At 41.8% G+C, this 13452-nt stretch overlaps 2 protein-coding genes across 2 annotated transcripts; both read right to left on the reverse strand.

The window, feature by feature from the left end:
* kcna1a (potassium voltage-gated channel, shaker-related subfamily, member 1a) lies at positions 1-6669 on the reverse strand. Its single transcript, XM_028586473.1, has one exon. The coding sequence runs from the start codon at positions 6551-6553 to the stop codon at positions 5078-5080; it is 1476 nt and encodes a 491-aa protein (XP_028442274.1). The 5' UTR covers positions 6554-6669; the 3' UTR covers positions 1-5077.
* A 2578-nt stretch (positions 6670-9247) lies between these two features.
* On the reverse strand, positions 9248-12158 carry LOC114560039 (shaker-related potassium channel tsha2). Its single transcript, XM_028585176.1, has one exon. It carries the CDS (start codon positions 11892-11894, stop codon positions 10464-10466), a length of 1431 nt encoding a protein of 476 aa, XP_028440977.1. The 5' UTR covers positions 11895-12158; the 3' UTR covers positions 9248-10463.
* Between the last annotated feature and the right edge of the window lie 1294 nt (positions 12159-13452).

A 13452-nucleotide genomic window follows, 5' to 3' on the forward strand; every position in this document is an offset into this window, starting at 1 on the left:
GATCCTTAAAAATTTATTGAAGTTAATGTAAGATGAAATCATAAGTGATATAAGAAAAAACAAAAACAAATAACCCTTGCATAGATCACAGACCATGCCTTTGTCATCATCTGACATACTGAACACATTGTAGCATAATCCTTGGTAAACACAACATGACAATGAAGGCTAGATTAGATAACACAATCAGAGTTTGGTTTGCTTGTGGATGAAAACAAGAGCAGAATAATTCAAGTCCTTTTTGCGCTTTGCTCCAATGCTTCCCTACAAGCGATTAAGTGTGCATTCTTGACAGGAAAGACAAACTCATAGCCATCACACTTCTAACACAAACAAGATCTTCTCATCAATAATCACCTTTGGCGAGTGAGGTACACAACTTTCCAACATTTGATCCTGTTAAGTGCCTCATCAGCAGGCACAAAGCAGTCCAACATCAACACCTTTAGCAAACAAGAATGCCTTAAAACCAATGTAGTACAGAGGAGGGGGTGTGGCACAGGCCCTGTTTAAACATGATGGGCACGTTTCCAAAAACACAGTATCACTACAGTCTAGACTGAGATAACAATGGGATAAATGTCACTTGAAAAAGCGTTTCAGTCCTAGAATAGAGATAAAGTTTGAGAAACTAGCCCTTAATGCCTGACCTCACATTCAGAGCCTAGCGGAGCACAACCTGAAAATCACAAACACGCTGAGCACGGCTCGGATACCCAACGCTGTCTTAGTGATGAGGTCAGCGCTAAGGTGCTTTTTGAGAAATCCAGCAGAGGACACGTTTCACAACAACTTCTGAACAGGGCCTTACAGGAAGCCTTGGTGCAGATGAAAGCAAGGGTTTCTTTTTTTAAATGATGCAACTGTATTATAGTTGATCCATAGTTTGAAAGGCAAAACTCATGCAGTCTTCCATCGACCATGCAGTTTTTTGCGATTAGTAGGTTTCTGTAGAGATACATTGTAGCATTGTAGATTGGAAGAATGTGAACATGGTGTTTGAATGAATCCTGTTTTTTTTTTACCTAAAACCAAAAAGAGAAACCACACTGGGTTTTTTCATAATAGTACACTTGTCCATATCAATTCATTTATAGCAATTGATCATAATACAGTAGTTTCCTTATCATGGCTTGCCAGAGGAACATATTGTCTTTGATATTTCAGTATATGGCATGTTCTACCTAAATCAGTCATGTTACAGTGCCACCAAAAAAAAGGAAAATAAAAACACATTATTAAAAAATAATCATGCGTAATTGCAGTATATAGTGGTTACTTTTTCTCTCTTATTGTAGCTAAATTGCATTTTGTTCTCATGACATTTCATGTTTTTTCTTACAGTTTAATTATGTTAATGTCGTCTTTTTTTTTTTTAGATCTTCTCACTTGTGTTTGTTTGCAGAAGCATTAACATCTAACAGTAAGCTAAACAAACTAATGTGTAAAAAAAAAATGTAGGCACCTTCTCTGGCTTTCTCTCACACAGCTGATCAGTCCAGTGAACTGACGATAGAGCCATAGATCCTTTCTAAGTGCATTATGTTATATATTATGGGCTGTTCCTTTGGGACTGTGTTATAGGTTCCGACAGAACCCTTCAGCATGCTATGATCCTGACTGCAAAACAACTCCAGTCTGACCTGGGTGGTAAATGGGGACTGCCACTATTGCAAAGCCTATATTTGGACTTTTCACAGGTTTCTTTCAATAAAATGTCAGCCTCTACATTTGACTCTACTGACCTTACAAAATCACAGAACAGAGGGTAAGAGATTGGTACATAAACAGCCCTGTTGCGAGTTATCTGTCAAGTGATCGCAGTTTCTCTGACATTCAAAATAGATTTATTTTCCTATTTTTTACAAAAAGCATTTAAGAAACAGGTTATCTGTCTTTCTATTGCTGTTAAGAATGCATTTTTCCATTGGGTTCTGTTGGGTAACTGAATGCATAGCACCGTCCAAACATGGCCTCGCAGCACTGCTAATGTGAGGAGTATCATTTAATATAATTTTCTTCACCTCACTTACAGCTGTGTCCTGCAGGACATGTTACACACACCACTACTTTCAAGCATCAGTCGTACAAGAAACTCATTAACAAAGCGAACAATTTCCTGATAGCTGCATTAATGAGACTACTAGAATTTCCTTGTATTTATATATAGCGTTATAATATATGGTATTGGGTATTATTGATGTCCTTCTGTATGAGAAACCCTAATTGAAGATCCCTGACACAAATGTGTATCTTTTTTGCTCTCATGAGAAGTTACTGACATCTAGCAAGGCTCTTGAATTTTTACCTCGCCTGAGGCAGACACTCTTCAGTGGTACAGTACAAAGATCATCCAAATAAAATGACAGATAGTGCCCTAAACTAACCAACCAGCCACCTATAACAAAACAGTAACAAGAATTAGAGAATGAAAAAATTCTTGTCCAAAATAGCATGTGATGGTAACAAGACAACAATGGTACTCCTGTACTAGCACCACAAAGGATAGCCTTGCACCAACAGAAACAACTATATGACATTCAAGTAGCACTGCAGTGTAGCTTCTTTTTTACAGGACCTTGTCAGGAGAGTGCTAAATAAAAAATAAAAAAAATAAAAAGCGCATTACAAAATCGTACTATTATTTGGGTGATTTCATCTCAATACTAATTGTATTGATGTCCAGTAGCTGGAGTAGTCATTGCAATTTGTCCAATCTGCTGTTAGTCTGTCTGGAACAATATGCCAAAGAAACATTACACTACGTATGATCAAGGGTAAAAAAGAAGAAAAAGAATCTCACTATCAAAAAAATTTTTCAAGCAACAGAACAAAATGATTGTGCAAAAAAACAGGCTGCACTTTGCTGTGCATCATAATGCCCAAAGATATCAGGATGACGGATTTAAAAACTATAACAAACGTTTACACCAAACGTGTGTGTCTGTGTGTGTGTGTGTGTGTGTGTGTGTGTGTGTGTGTGTGTGTGTGTGTGTTGAAACACATTCAAGCGGCACAACAGTAACTTTAGATACCATTGTTTCAAAGAAACCAACATATAAAACAGTCAATCTCATCCCGTTAGGAGAGTCAAGCAATCTCTACAAATAAATGTTCTGATTGTGCGTAGCTTTAAGTGAACAAAAGGAGCGGCGTTAGTGGTACACTATTTGTCCTAAGTGCTTGTGTAAAGGCTATACTTTGGGACTCTCACATTCAATGTTGCATGACTGCAGTTTACACTTAAGGTTCCATTTTGCATTATGGTATAGGAAGCCCTGCATTGAAGCTTGCAGCTCTGCAGCAAGTTTGCAATGACCTCACTGAGGTAGAGACCCTGAAAGGATGCATGGTGCACAAACAAAAACAATAGACATAAATACAATATGTTTAAAACCTATGGATATTCCCTTTTGAATTGGATTGGTAAACATGCAGAGTACAATACATTGCTGCTTAAGGGCATAATTAAGTGCATGACAGCATGAAAACTGGGTTGTGCATAACAGCCATGGATCATCTTTTGTTTGTTTTTTGACCACAATCACCTGCTGTTTTAACCTTGTTCATCTGTTCATCTTGTTCATCTGGCATCATTAACATCATGACCAACAGTGTATCAACACTAGAACACAAGGTAAATCATCTCTGCTCAACCTCACAAATCCCACTGTGCACAGAGGCACTTTCACTGGTCCTGTTGGTGAAAGGGATAAAGGCACTAGCAACTAATGTCTGAATAATTCTCTGTAATATGAAGTGAAATTTGGTATTGATCCCTTTTTTTTACTGGATTCCAAACCAATATGTTCTCAAATGTGACGTGGAAATGGAAGCATGACTAATGATATGTTAACTTTTCTTGTTAAAAGAAGGTCCATGCACTGCACTATTGATGTAATACTGTAATTGGTGCTTATTATAATTATATGCATTTTTGATAATATTTATTTGGTATCTTTGACTACTTGCAAATTAGAAACTCTGCATCCTCGAGGTGGGTTTGGATATATTTGATCGCATTTTGGAAACATCCAGAATTTCATTTCCTTAGCTTCCCTGACAATAGGGCACTGCAGAGTGCCTGAATTGCAACAAGCTGAATACTCATGTCATGCATTAAATATACCAGGTTACAAAAGTACCTTAGTTGATAGACCATAATGCAGGTAACTTTTTTCATGCTAAGATCTCATTTATGTACTGTTCCCTTAAGATTGAACATTCAATTTCTATACTTCTAAATTATTAGCATTTCAAATTAAAAACTCATCCAGTGCACTCGTATGAAAACAGATGAGAAGAGGGGGATGGAGCCAGGTATCTGAAAGAACATCCTTTCCATTATGTGAGATATGTCTTGTGCATGCTGATATCAAAATGGAAAGTCTCTAATCATGCTCATGTGAAGCTCACTTTAACATTGTGCTGTGTTGCATCTAAAGGGCATGGCATTGAATCACTTGGTGATATCATAATTACAGCATCTGCTGGAAAACAGCAGCATTGCGGATGTCCGTAAAGCGAGTAGATCACCATCTGTTTACATCCAAACAAGAGAGATCAGTCTTCCTCCCATAAGGTGCTTTGCTCAATAGTAGATCTCATTTGTAGGGAGAGAGGAGAGAGGAGCGAGGAGGAGGGAGCAGGGGTCACCTAACATCTTGGTGCTTACCACTTGGCTGCAGGTGCTTGCATGTCTCTGCAGACTTTTCTGGTGCATTGTGCAACTTGCTGAAATGTTATCTGTACTCCATGCATAAGATTTTAATATCACACCGTCATCTGATAGGACAGTGTGTGCTCTGCGTCCTCCAGGGAGCCGTGTATATGCGTAATAGTTGATGTTTTCTTTTTGATGTACCTTTATATTTGTAGGATCAGAAGAATTAATTATTCTATCTACCTGTCATATACTCTAAGAGCTTAGATTTTTCTGTTTCCTTTCTATAAAGCTGAGCATAGTTGTAGGCCTAATGCCATAGAGTGCTTTGGGGAGGTAAATGAAACATTCCTAACTGATGGTCTACTCCACATATGACAGTCCCATAGAGATTCCAAAGTTACTAACTAGTGTTTAAACATCTGTAAGCAGCTTGCTTTTATTTACACAGTTTTGGTTGGCTATAGTGCAATTGCCAGTTCTGAGGTTTGCCTCCCTAAAGTTGTCGATGCTATTGTTTATGTCTCCATCAATCTCCATGTACTCTGACTTGCTGACGGTGGATGAACTACGGCGGCTGGAGTTGGTTTCAGAGGGGATGTTGGGATTGCTGACGTTGAGCAGCTGGGCCTGTTCTTCTCCCTCGGTCTCCCTGTGGTAGAAGTAGTTGAAGTTGGACACAATGACAGGCACAGGGAGCGCAATTGTCAACACTCCAGCGATGGCGCACAGAGATCCGACAATCTTGCCTCCTATACTGATGGGGACCATGTCCCCATAGCCCACAGTTGTCATAGACACAACAGCCCACCAAAATGCATCCGGGATGCTGCCAAAGCAGGATCCTTCCTCCTCTGCCTCAGCAAAGTAGACAGCGCTGGAGAACAAGATGACTCCAATGAACAGAAAGAAGATCAGCAATCCGAGCTCTCGCATGCTGGCCTTGAGAGTCTGCCCCAAAATCTGCAGTCCTTTGGAGTGTCGGGACAACTTGAAGATCCTAAACACCCTGACCAGACGAATCACCCTGAGTATGGCCAAAGATGTTGCCTGCTCCCCCACCCCTTCTTTTTCTGGGTCTTCGGCCAGCTCGGTGCCGAGTGTAATGAAGTAAGGGATGATAGCCACTATGTCGATCATGTTCATCATGTTCTTGAAGAAGGCCGGTTTGCTGGGGCACGCCAGAAAGCGCACAATCAACTCAAAGGAGAACCAGATTATACAGAGTGTCTCAATAAGAAAGAAGGGGTCAGTGAGGATATTTGGCTTATAATAAACAGTAGTGTTCCCAACTGCTATCATTCGACCCCTTGGGTCTTCTTTCAGCTGTGGTAAAGTCTCTAAACAAAATATGACTATTGAAATCAGGATTACCATCACAGACACTATGGCAATCCCTCTCGCAGGGCCTGAGCTTTCCGGGTGCTCGAAGAGAAGCCAAATCTGACGCTGGAACTCCTTCTCAGGTAAAGGACGCTCTTCCTCCCTGATGAAACCCTCGTCCTCACGAAACTTCTCCATCGCATCCACTCCCAGCTCGTAAAATTTGATTTCTTCTGAGAACATATCCAAAGGGACATTCACTGGTCTTCTCAGCCGACCGCCAGACTGATAGTAATAGAGGATGGCATCAAAGCTGGGGCGGTTTCTGTCGAAGAAGTACTCATTTCTCAGAGGGTCAAAGTACCGCATCCGCTTTTTCGGGTTGCCAAGCAACGTCTCTGGAAACTGGGAGAGAGTTTTCAACTGTGTCTCAAACCGAAGACCGGCTATGTTGATGACCACCCTCTCGCAGCATTCATGGTCATTGTGGTCTGGGGGGTAGGTGTCCTGAGGGTGGCCCGGGACAGCCGAGGTATCGTCCATGTTATCTCCTGCTACCACAGTCATTTTGGGAGGAGGTGGAGGGGGATGAGTAGGAGGAGTTCAGGTTTGGGGCAAATTTTCCACTCCTCAGCTTCCCACACCCCTTAAATTGTTGGAGACGTCCCCAGATATGAGAGGGCTGGTTGGCTGCTTTGCCTTAGTGCGGCTCCACTGCGGTTCTCACTGACTTGACCATTGCTGCTCTCCAGTGCATCTGCTGCTGTTGTTACTGCTGCCTCTGTCACTTAGAGAGAGAGAGGGAGAGAGAGAGAAATAGAGGAGAGAGAGAGAGAGAGAGAGAGAGAGAGAGAGAGAGAGAGAGAAAGAAAATAATGGGATCAAACAGCCAAGATATTGCAGGCTCAGCATTTTTGCAGTTATTTATTTATTTACTTCTCTCAACCTGCAATTTGTGCCCTTAACCAGTAGTAAAGCTAAAAAAAAACACTACACAAATGAGGAATTCGTATGACATTTCTATAATATAGACATTTATAATCTTTCAGATTTTCTTCCACTACACAGTATTTTCTACATTCTTATATTGGTGATTCTATGGGTATTTTTTATCCTGTTTTTCTGATACACTCGTACTATATTTCTGTACGGATGTTTACTTAAATTTAACACATAAATGCTGTGGTTCTATGTCTTAAACGATGTATCCTACGCTACTCTAACCATCCTGAATAACGTCTTCTCTCATAACATCTGATACTTATATCACACCAACTGATGTTTCTACATGCTTACATCAGGCCTACTGCAGGGCAAAAAAATGCATCTGCAAGATTGAAAAACAATACAGTAGTTGTCTATTATGTTTGCATCAACAGCAGCTGTTGAGAAGAAAATTATCTAACCGATATCATTATTGTATAAGTCAGCAGTTTCGAGGCTTACGTGGGCTGATCTTGAAAGGTCTTGAATGCTCTTATCCTCGAGTAAAATCATCCAACGGCAGGGCAGCAGTGGGCGTCATGTGGCAACTTTACATTGCACCTACCAAAAAAAAAAGCCTAGAGCCTTACTGTGCTCATCGCCATCCTAACTGTGTCCGCCACAAAGTGCTTTAAGATGTCTTTGGACGATAAAGCAAGATGAGATAAGGCAAAATGAAAACCAGGTGAGTCTAACAAGGAAAGCCAGAGATGAAAAATGATCGAAAAGAGAGAAAGGCAAAGCTGCAGCGTCGGTAGTTGCTTGCGCGGCGGCACGGTGGTGTGGACAGCTTACAGTAGCCTATACCGCAGGAAAAAAAAAATCTTGCGCTGCAATTCAGGGGGGCGATACATTAAGGGGCAATAAGCGAGCCCTTGGCATTTCCAGACAACACTGCATCAGCAGAAATCTGCTGCTTTTTGCGACAGGATGACGAGCAGAATGTGTTTCAGCGCGGCTCGGAGAGCAGAATAAAAGAAACCAAAACGGATAGTTGCGAGAGAGTCAAGTGCAGCAGCAAGATCCAAATGTTTTATCCACAATGTTAAGCAAGTTTTGCTGTGCATTTCACATGCAAGTGCAGGGGAGGTGAGGAAAAGAGAGGAGGGGAGGGGAGAGGAGAGGGGAGGAAAGGCAGCAGGAGGATGAGGAGGAGGAGGAGTTGGAGGGGTTTCGACGCAATGCAGACCGGCTCTACTAAAGCACGCCGCCAGAAGTTCTCCACACACCACAAAAACAAGAGCGCTTGTGTGCCAGCACTGGCGCAATCAGACTGCAAAGGACAGCATGTAACAAAACCTCTAAATCCACACTGGGTAACATCTGAGATGTTTAATAATTTATAAAACTAGCCTATCATCAATCCATCAAATGGTGAGAGATTAAATCATATTTTTATTCTATCACTCCCGGATTTAAGGATTCCACGGGCGTTAGTTAGACGTGTCAGTATCTGAGTTTATGTGAGACCAAAATGATTTTACTAGTGAGCAATAAGAAAGATACAAATCGTCAACAATGTGTTTGCAGATCTCATAGCAATGAAACATCACATCAGGGGTTCTTGCATCCAGGATGCATCTCAATATCTGACTAAGTTGTAACACTCGTCGCTACAAATGGCTCCAGAAGTCACAACAGATCTGAGGCAAATGCAGGAATGTTTGGCTCTACAGAGTTTCAGCACCATGGACAGCGCTGATGTTTGATACACCTCACAGAAAACTACAATTCCTAAAACAAACACCAGCACATACTCAAGTCATTGCGATACAGTATGCAAAAGAATAAATATATGTATCAATTGCTGACTTGTGAGGGCCTGTATGCAGGTGGATGGTTTTCCGGGGTCTTAAAACACATTGAGGGGTAGAGCTGACTCAAAACAACTGTCTTCTGACTTTCTACAACCACAACACAAAATCATGTAATCAGACCTTTGTTCAATTTGTTAAAATGTGCCTCCAGCGTAATAAATCCCCATACATGTATAATTATGACATTTTATTAAGTTAATTGGTTTTGTGGCTGGACAACACGACGTCTGATTCTGCGCCTTTTTAAACATTCATCACCAAACGTGATAAAGTGTAGAATTCATTAATGGGCATGGATTTGTATTTTTCTTTACACCAATGACTTGCTGTTTGCCTTCTGTGAGTCTGATCTGTATACTGACAGTGAAAAATAACGAGTGGTAGTATATTTTCTGAGTCAAAATTTATTTATAAAAATGATTAAGTTAAGTTCACATACATTTTTAAAATAGAAAAATAAATATTTAATTACATTTTAAATTCACAATGCATTCGTGCCATGCAGACATTGCATTGTAATGGCTGGGGCTGTGGTGTTGTGTACAGCGAGCTGCAATGCAATCCGAATGTTTTAACAGCACAGAGGCAAGTTGCGACTCCAACTTTGAATTAAAAGCTGCATATAAGAAAAGGGAACAATTCAGAATTACAAAACGCAGGCTTTTTATACATATAAAGCGTGGTCATTAATAAAGCCTGCACAGAAGAATGTTGTTTTTTTCTAATGATGATACACACATTGTCCATTAAGGCAGACTGAACATTTTCTAAGCGTTTCCTCCATGAGGTCTCTGTAGGCTACACACACTGGCAATGCACGAATATAGCCGTGAGAAAACGATCCACTTTGGAGAAGAAAAGAATCCCATGCTTGTATTTTGCTGCGACTGTGAAGGAGTAACAAGCTTCATATAATCGTCTGCCTCCTGCAAGTAAGCAGAAAACAAAACCCACTATGTTAAAAGTGAGAGAAGCAGTCAGGCTTTTGCTGGGCTAAGTTAACCATCACAAGCATCCATACAGAGTCAAAGAGCATGGTCTCTGGTGCTGATGTCGGGCCAGCTGCAACAGTGCAAAGATACTCAAACTCATACATAGAGCCTGAGCAGAAGTGTTGTCTGCAGGGATATTTATCATCCACAGAGTGGCGCTCAGAGCTTACTTGTTGTGATCACATTCATATAGACGCATATTACAGTACAAGCTCCAAAGAAAAATGAAGTCGGCAATGATTTCTATCTCTCATTGTAAGATTTGTTAGCTTCTCCATGCAGAGCTGGTCGCATGGTGCGTCACGAGCTCTCCTCTTCTACTTTATTTAAAGCCTAGGTACTTTGAGAAGAGGATACGTGATTTTCGCAACAGTCTAAAGACATAGTGTGGTTCGTGCGTAAACACTTAGAAGTAAAAAAAAAAAAAAAAAAAATGTCCCAAATGTTTTCATGTGAGGGCTCGCTTTGGTGCACAGTTCCCCACTTACTGATTTTTACCCCCTTCAAATCCATTGCCATCTAGTGAATTAAAGTAAGGTGAACTTAAGACAATCCTCATCTTGGAGTGGGTTGTAGCATGAATAGCTGAGGCTCCACGTTTGGGAACCACAGCTTGCGTAAAACAGCCTAAATTGTAGGTCCACTGGAAGACAACTCACCAGAAATTAAACCGTCTTGCAACGTTTATACGTCTGACAGTCTCCCTGTGTATGTCTCCACTGGGGTTACGTTTGGATATGTCAAAGTTTCCAAGTCGTCGCTTTCCTGAAAGGACTCTGTTTTGGAAAGCGACAGGTTACTTCTGTTTGAATCACATTCACCTAAGGACGGCTGCTGCTGTCCGCATGTCACATGTACGTACTGAACATTTTCCTCATCCTCGTTCTCTCTGTGGTAGAAATAATTGAAATTTGACACTATGACAGGGACAGGTAAAGCTATGGTTAACACTCCGGCGATGGCGCACAAAGATCCAACGAATTTCCCCCCGATGGTGGAGGGGCACATGTCTCCATATCCAACTGTGGTCATTGTCACCACAGCCCACCAAAATGCATCAGGTATACTTGAAAATCCAGATTCGGGGTCTTCTGCTTCTGCAAAATAAACAGAACTGGAGAATAAAACGACTCCAATAATCAGGAAGAATATGAGCAGTCCCAGCTCCCTGAGGCTTGCGTGAAGCGTTTGGCCGAGAATCTGGAGGCCTTTGGAGTGTCTGGAAAGTTTAAAAATCCTGAAAACACGGACCAGACGGATGACCCTCAGTATGGCCAATGACGCAGCCTGCTGACTGCTGCCCTGATGCTCTGCCAGATCAAGGCCCAGGGTGATAAAATAAGGAGCTATAGCCACAACATCGATCAAGTTCATTATGTTTTTAAAAAAAACTGCTTTACTGGGACAGGAGATAAACCTCATGGTGAATTCAAAGGAGAACCACACGATGCAAAGTGTCTCCACCATGAAAAACGGATCTGTAAACGGACTGGGCGCTGCGTGAGCACTTCCATTGGCGTGATTCTCGGGCACTGCGGGGACTTCTCTAAACTCGGGTAAAGTCTCCAAGCAGAATATAATTATGGATATTAAAATAACCACAACTGACACAATGGCATTTATCCGAGCAGGTCCTGAACTCTCTGGATACTCGAACAGGAGCCATAGCTGGCGTAGATACACGTTGTTTGGCAGCGGGCGGTCCTCTTCCCTCGATAAGCCCTCATCTTCTCGGAAAACTTCTATGACCTCTTCGTCGAATTCATAAAACTTTAGTTCTTCCAGGAAAATATCCACAGGTACACTTACGGGCCTCCGAAGCCGCCCTCCTGACTGGTAATAATAGAGGACGGCATCAAAGCTCGGCCTGTTCCTGTCAAAGAAGTATTCATTTCTCAGCGGGTCAAAGAAACGCATCCGTTTACGCGGATCTCCCAAAAGCGTGCTCGGAAAGCGGGAGAGGGTCTTTAACTGCGTCTCAAAGCGCAGACCTGAGATGTTGATGACCACCCTCTCGCTGCACTCCTGGTCCGCGGGTTCCAAGTCAGCAGCATCTTGCAACAAAGGAGTTACGACCACAGTGTCGTCGTGGTTCTCCTGGGACACCACAGTCATGTTTTACCCCTCCGAGGGTAAATCCGTCACTCACCTCCTTGGTGGCTTCCTCTTTCCCTTTTGCCTTTGCGTCCTCCCAACTCGCTTTCTCATGCAGCCGCCAGAGACAATGTCCCCTTTTTGCTCCTCAACAGTTTTGTTTGTTGATATCCAAAATCGTTGTGCGGTTGTTGATTTACACAGTCCTTTTGTCAGATTAGTGCCTCTGAACTGTCAACTTTCAATGGTGCAGACAGATCTCCACTTGCATAAGCTATACCGATGGCTATCATATTCACACCATTTTAAACTCCAAAGCCCTCCCCAAGTTGGAAGACCAGATGACACTTGCTGCTGTTGCTGTTGCTGCTGCTGCTGCTGCTGCTGCTTCTGCTGCTGCTGCTGTCCCTCTCATACTCACTCACTTCACTGTAGCTGTGATTTCCAAGCAAAGGGGTAGCCTTACAAAATAGTTTTAATTGTAAGTGAATGTCTTTTTAAAATATCCCACATCAAAGTCCTCAGAGCAAGGTCCAATAAGTTTTTCAGATTCAGAGTCGACTAAGAAATGAAGTCTCTCACCCTGGCTGCAGGTCCCTCATTCATGAAATCACGGGGCTATTCTAGTCACAAGGGGAACCTCCAGAACCCGGCCTGTGTCTACGTGGGGTCACAGCCCACAGTTTTAGAAACCAGGAGTACGTACAAAAGTAACAAACAGATCCATCTTGTTAGGGGTATAGTGAGTTTTTTTCTGCAGCTATTAAATGTCTCTTGAAATAAACAATAATAACAATTAACCTAAATGCTTTGAAGCATGGGGCTTCGTATAACCCATAGACTGTATAACCAGGACCCAGCTAGTGGAAACTGCTGGCTTAACTGACACTTGAGTAGGCCAGAGAGGATAGCATCTTCAGGAAGCCACAGCAGAAATAACATTCACCGTTCATAGCATTTAAAGGGATCAATTGTACAACTTCTAACACAGGGAGCCCCAGAAAACAAGTGACCCTGGCAACTGAGATACTGAGGTGTAAAAAAAAACCCAGCTGCAAGTACTTCTAATCGTATTAGTTCCTTATCAGACCCTGCAAATCATCTGAAGTCAGCATAAGAACTGAGTGTATTATCCAACACAAGTTTAGGGTCTAATTTATTTCATGTTAAAGTTTAATAATTCTATTATTCTTGGATATTAAATGATAAAAGGTTTAGAATATGTGGCGAGGGTGTGCAGAGTGAAGTTATATGTGTACTGCAGCATTGTAGTATTTGTAATATCTATTTATAGCTCAGTTTTTTTCCACTTTCATTGCCTTCATAAAGCTGCATCAGGTATGTCAGTCACTGCAGTTGTAGACAGGATCGGAGCGCAATAATAGCCCAAGGGCGCTAATCAGTGTTACTAAAACCAACCTGGATGGTTTGCATTATTCCGTTGATGCGGTCAATCTTTTGGCAGGTATAACATGCCACCACAAACATTTATGTCAGAGAGGTTTTTATTTGTGTTCAGGTTAACAAGTACTGGACCCTAGAGGAGCCCAGCTTTTTTCGGCCTTTCCATTCACTAAAG

The sequence above is a fragment of the Perca flavescens genome, chromosome 8, assembly GCF_004354835.1.
Source record: "Perca flavescens isolate YP-PL-M2 chromosome 8, PFLA_1.0, whole genome shotgun sequence".
NCBI lineage: Eukaryota > Metazoa > Chordata > Actinopteri > Perciformes > Percidae > Perca > Perca flavescens.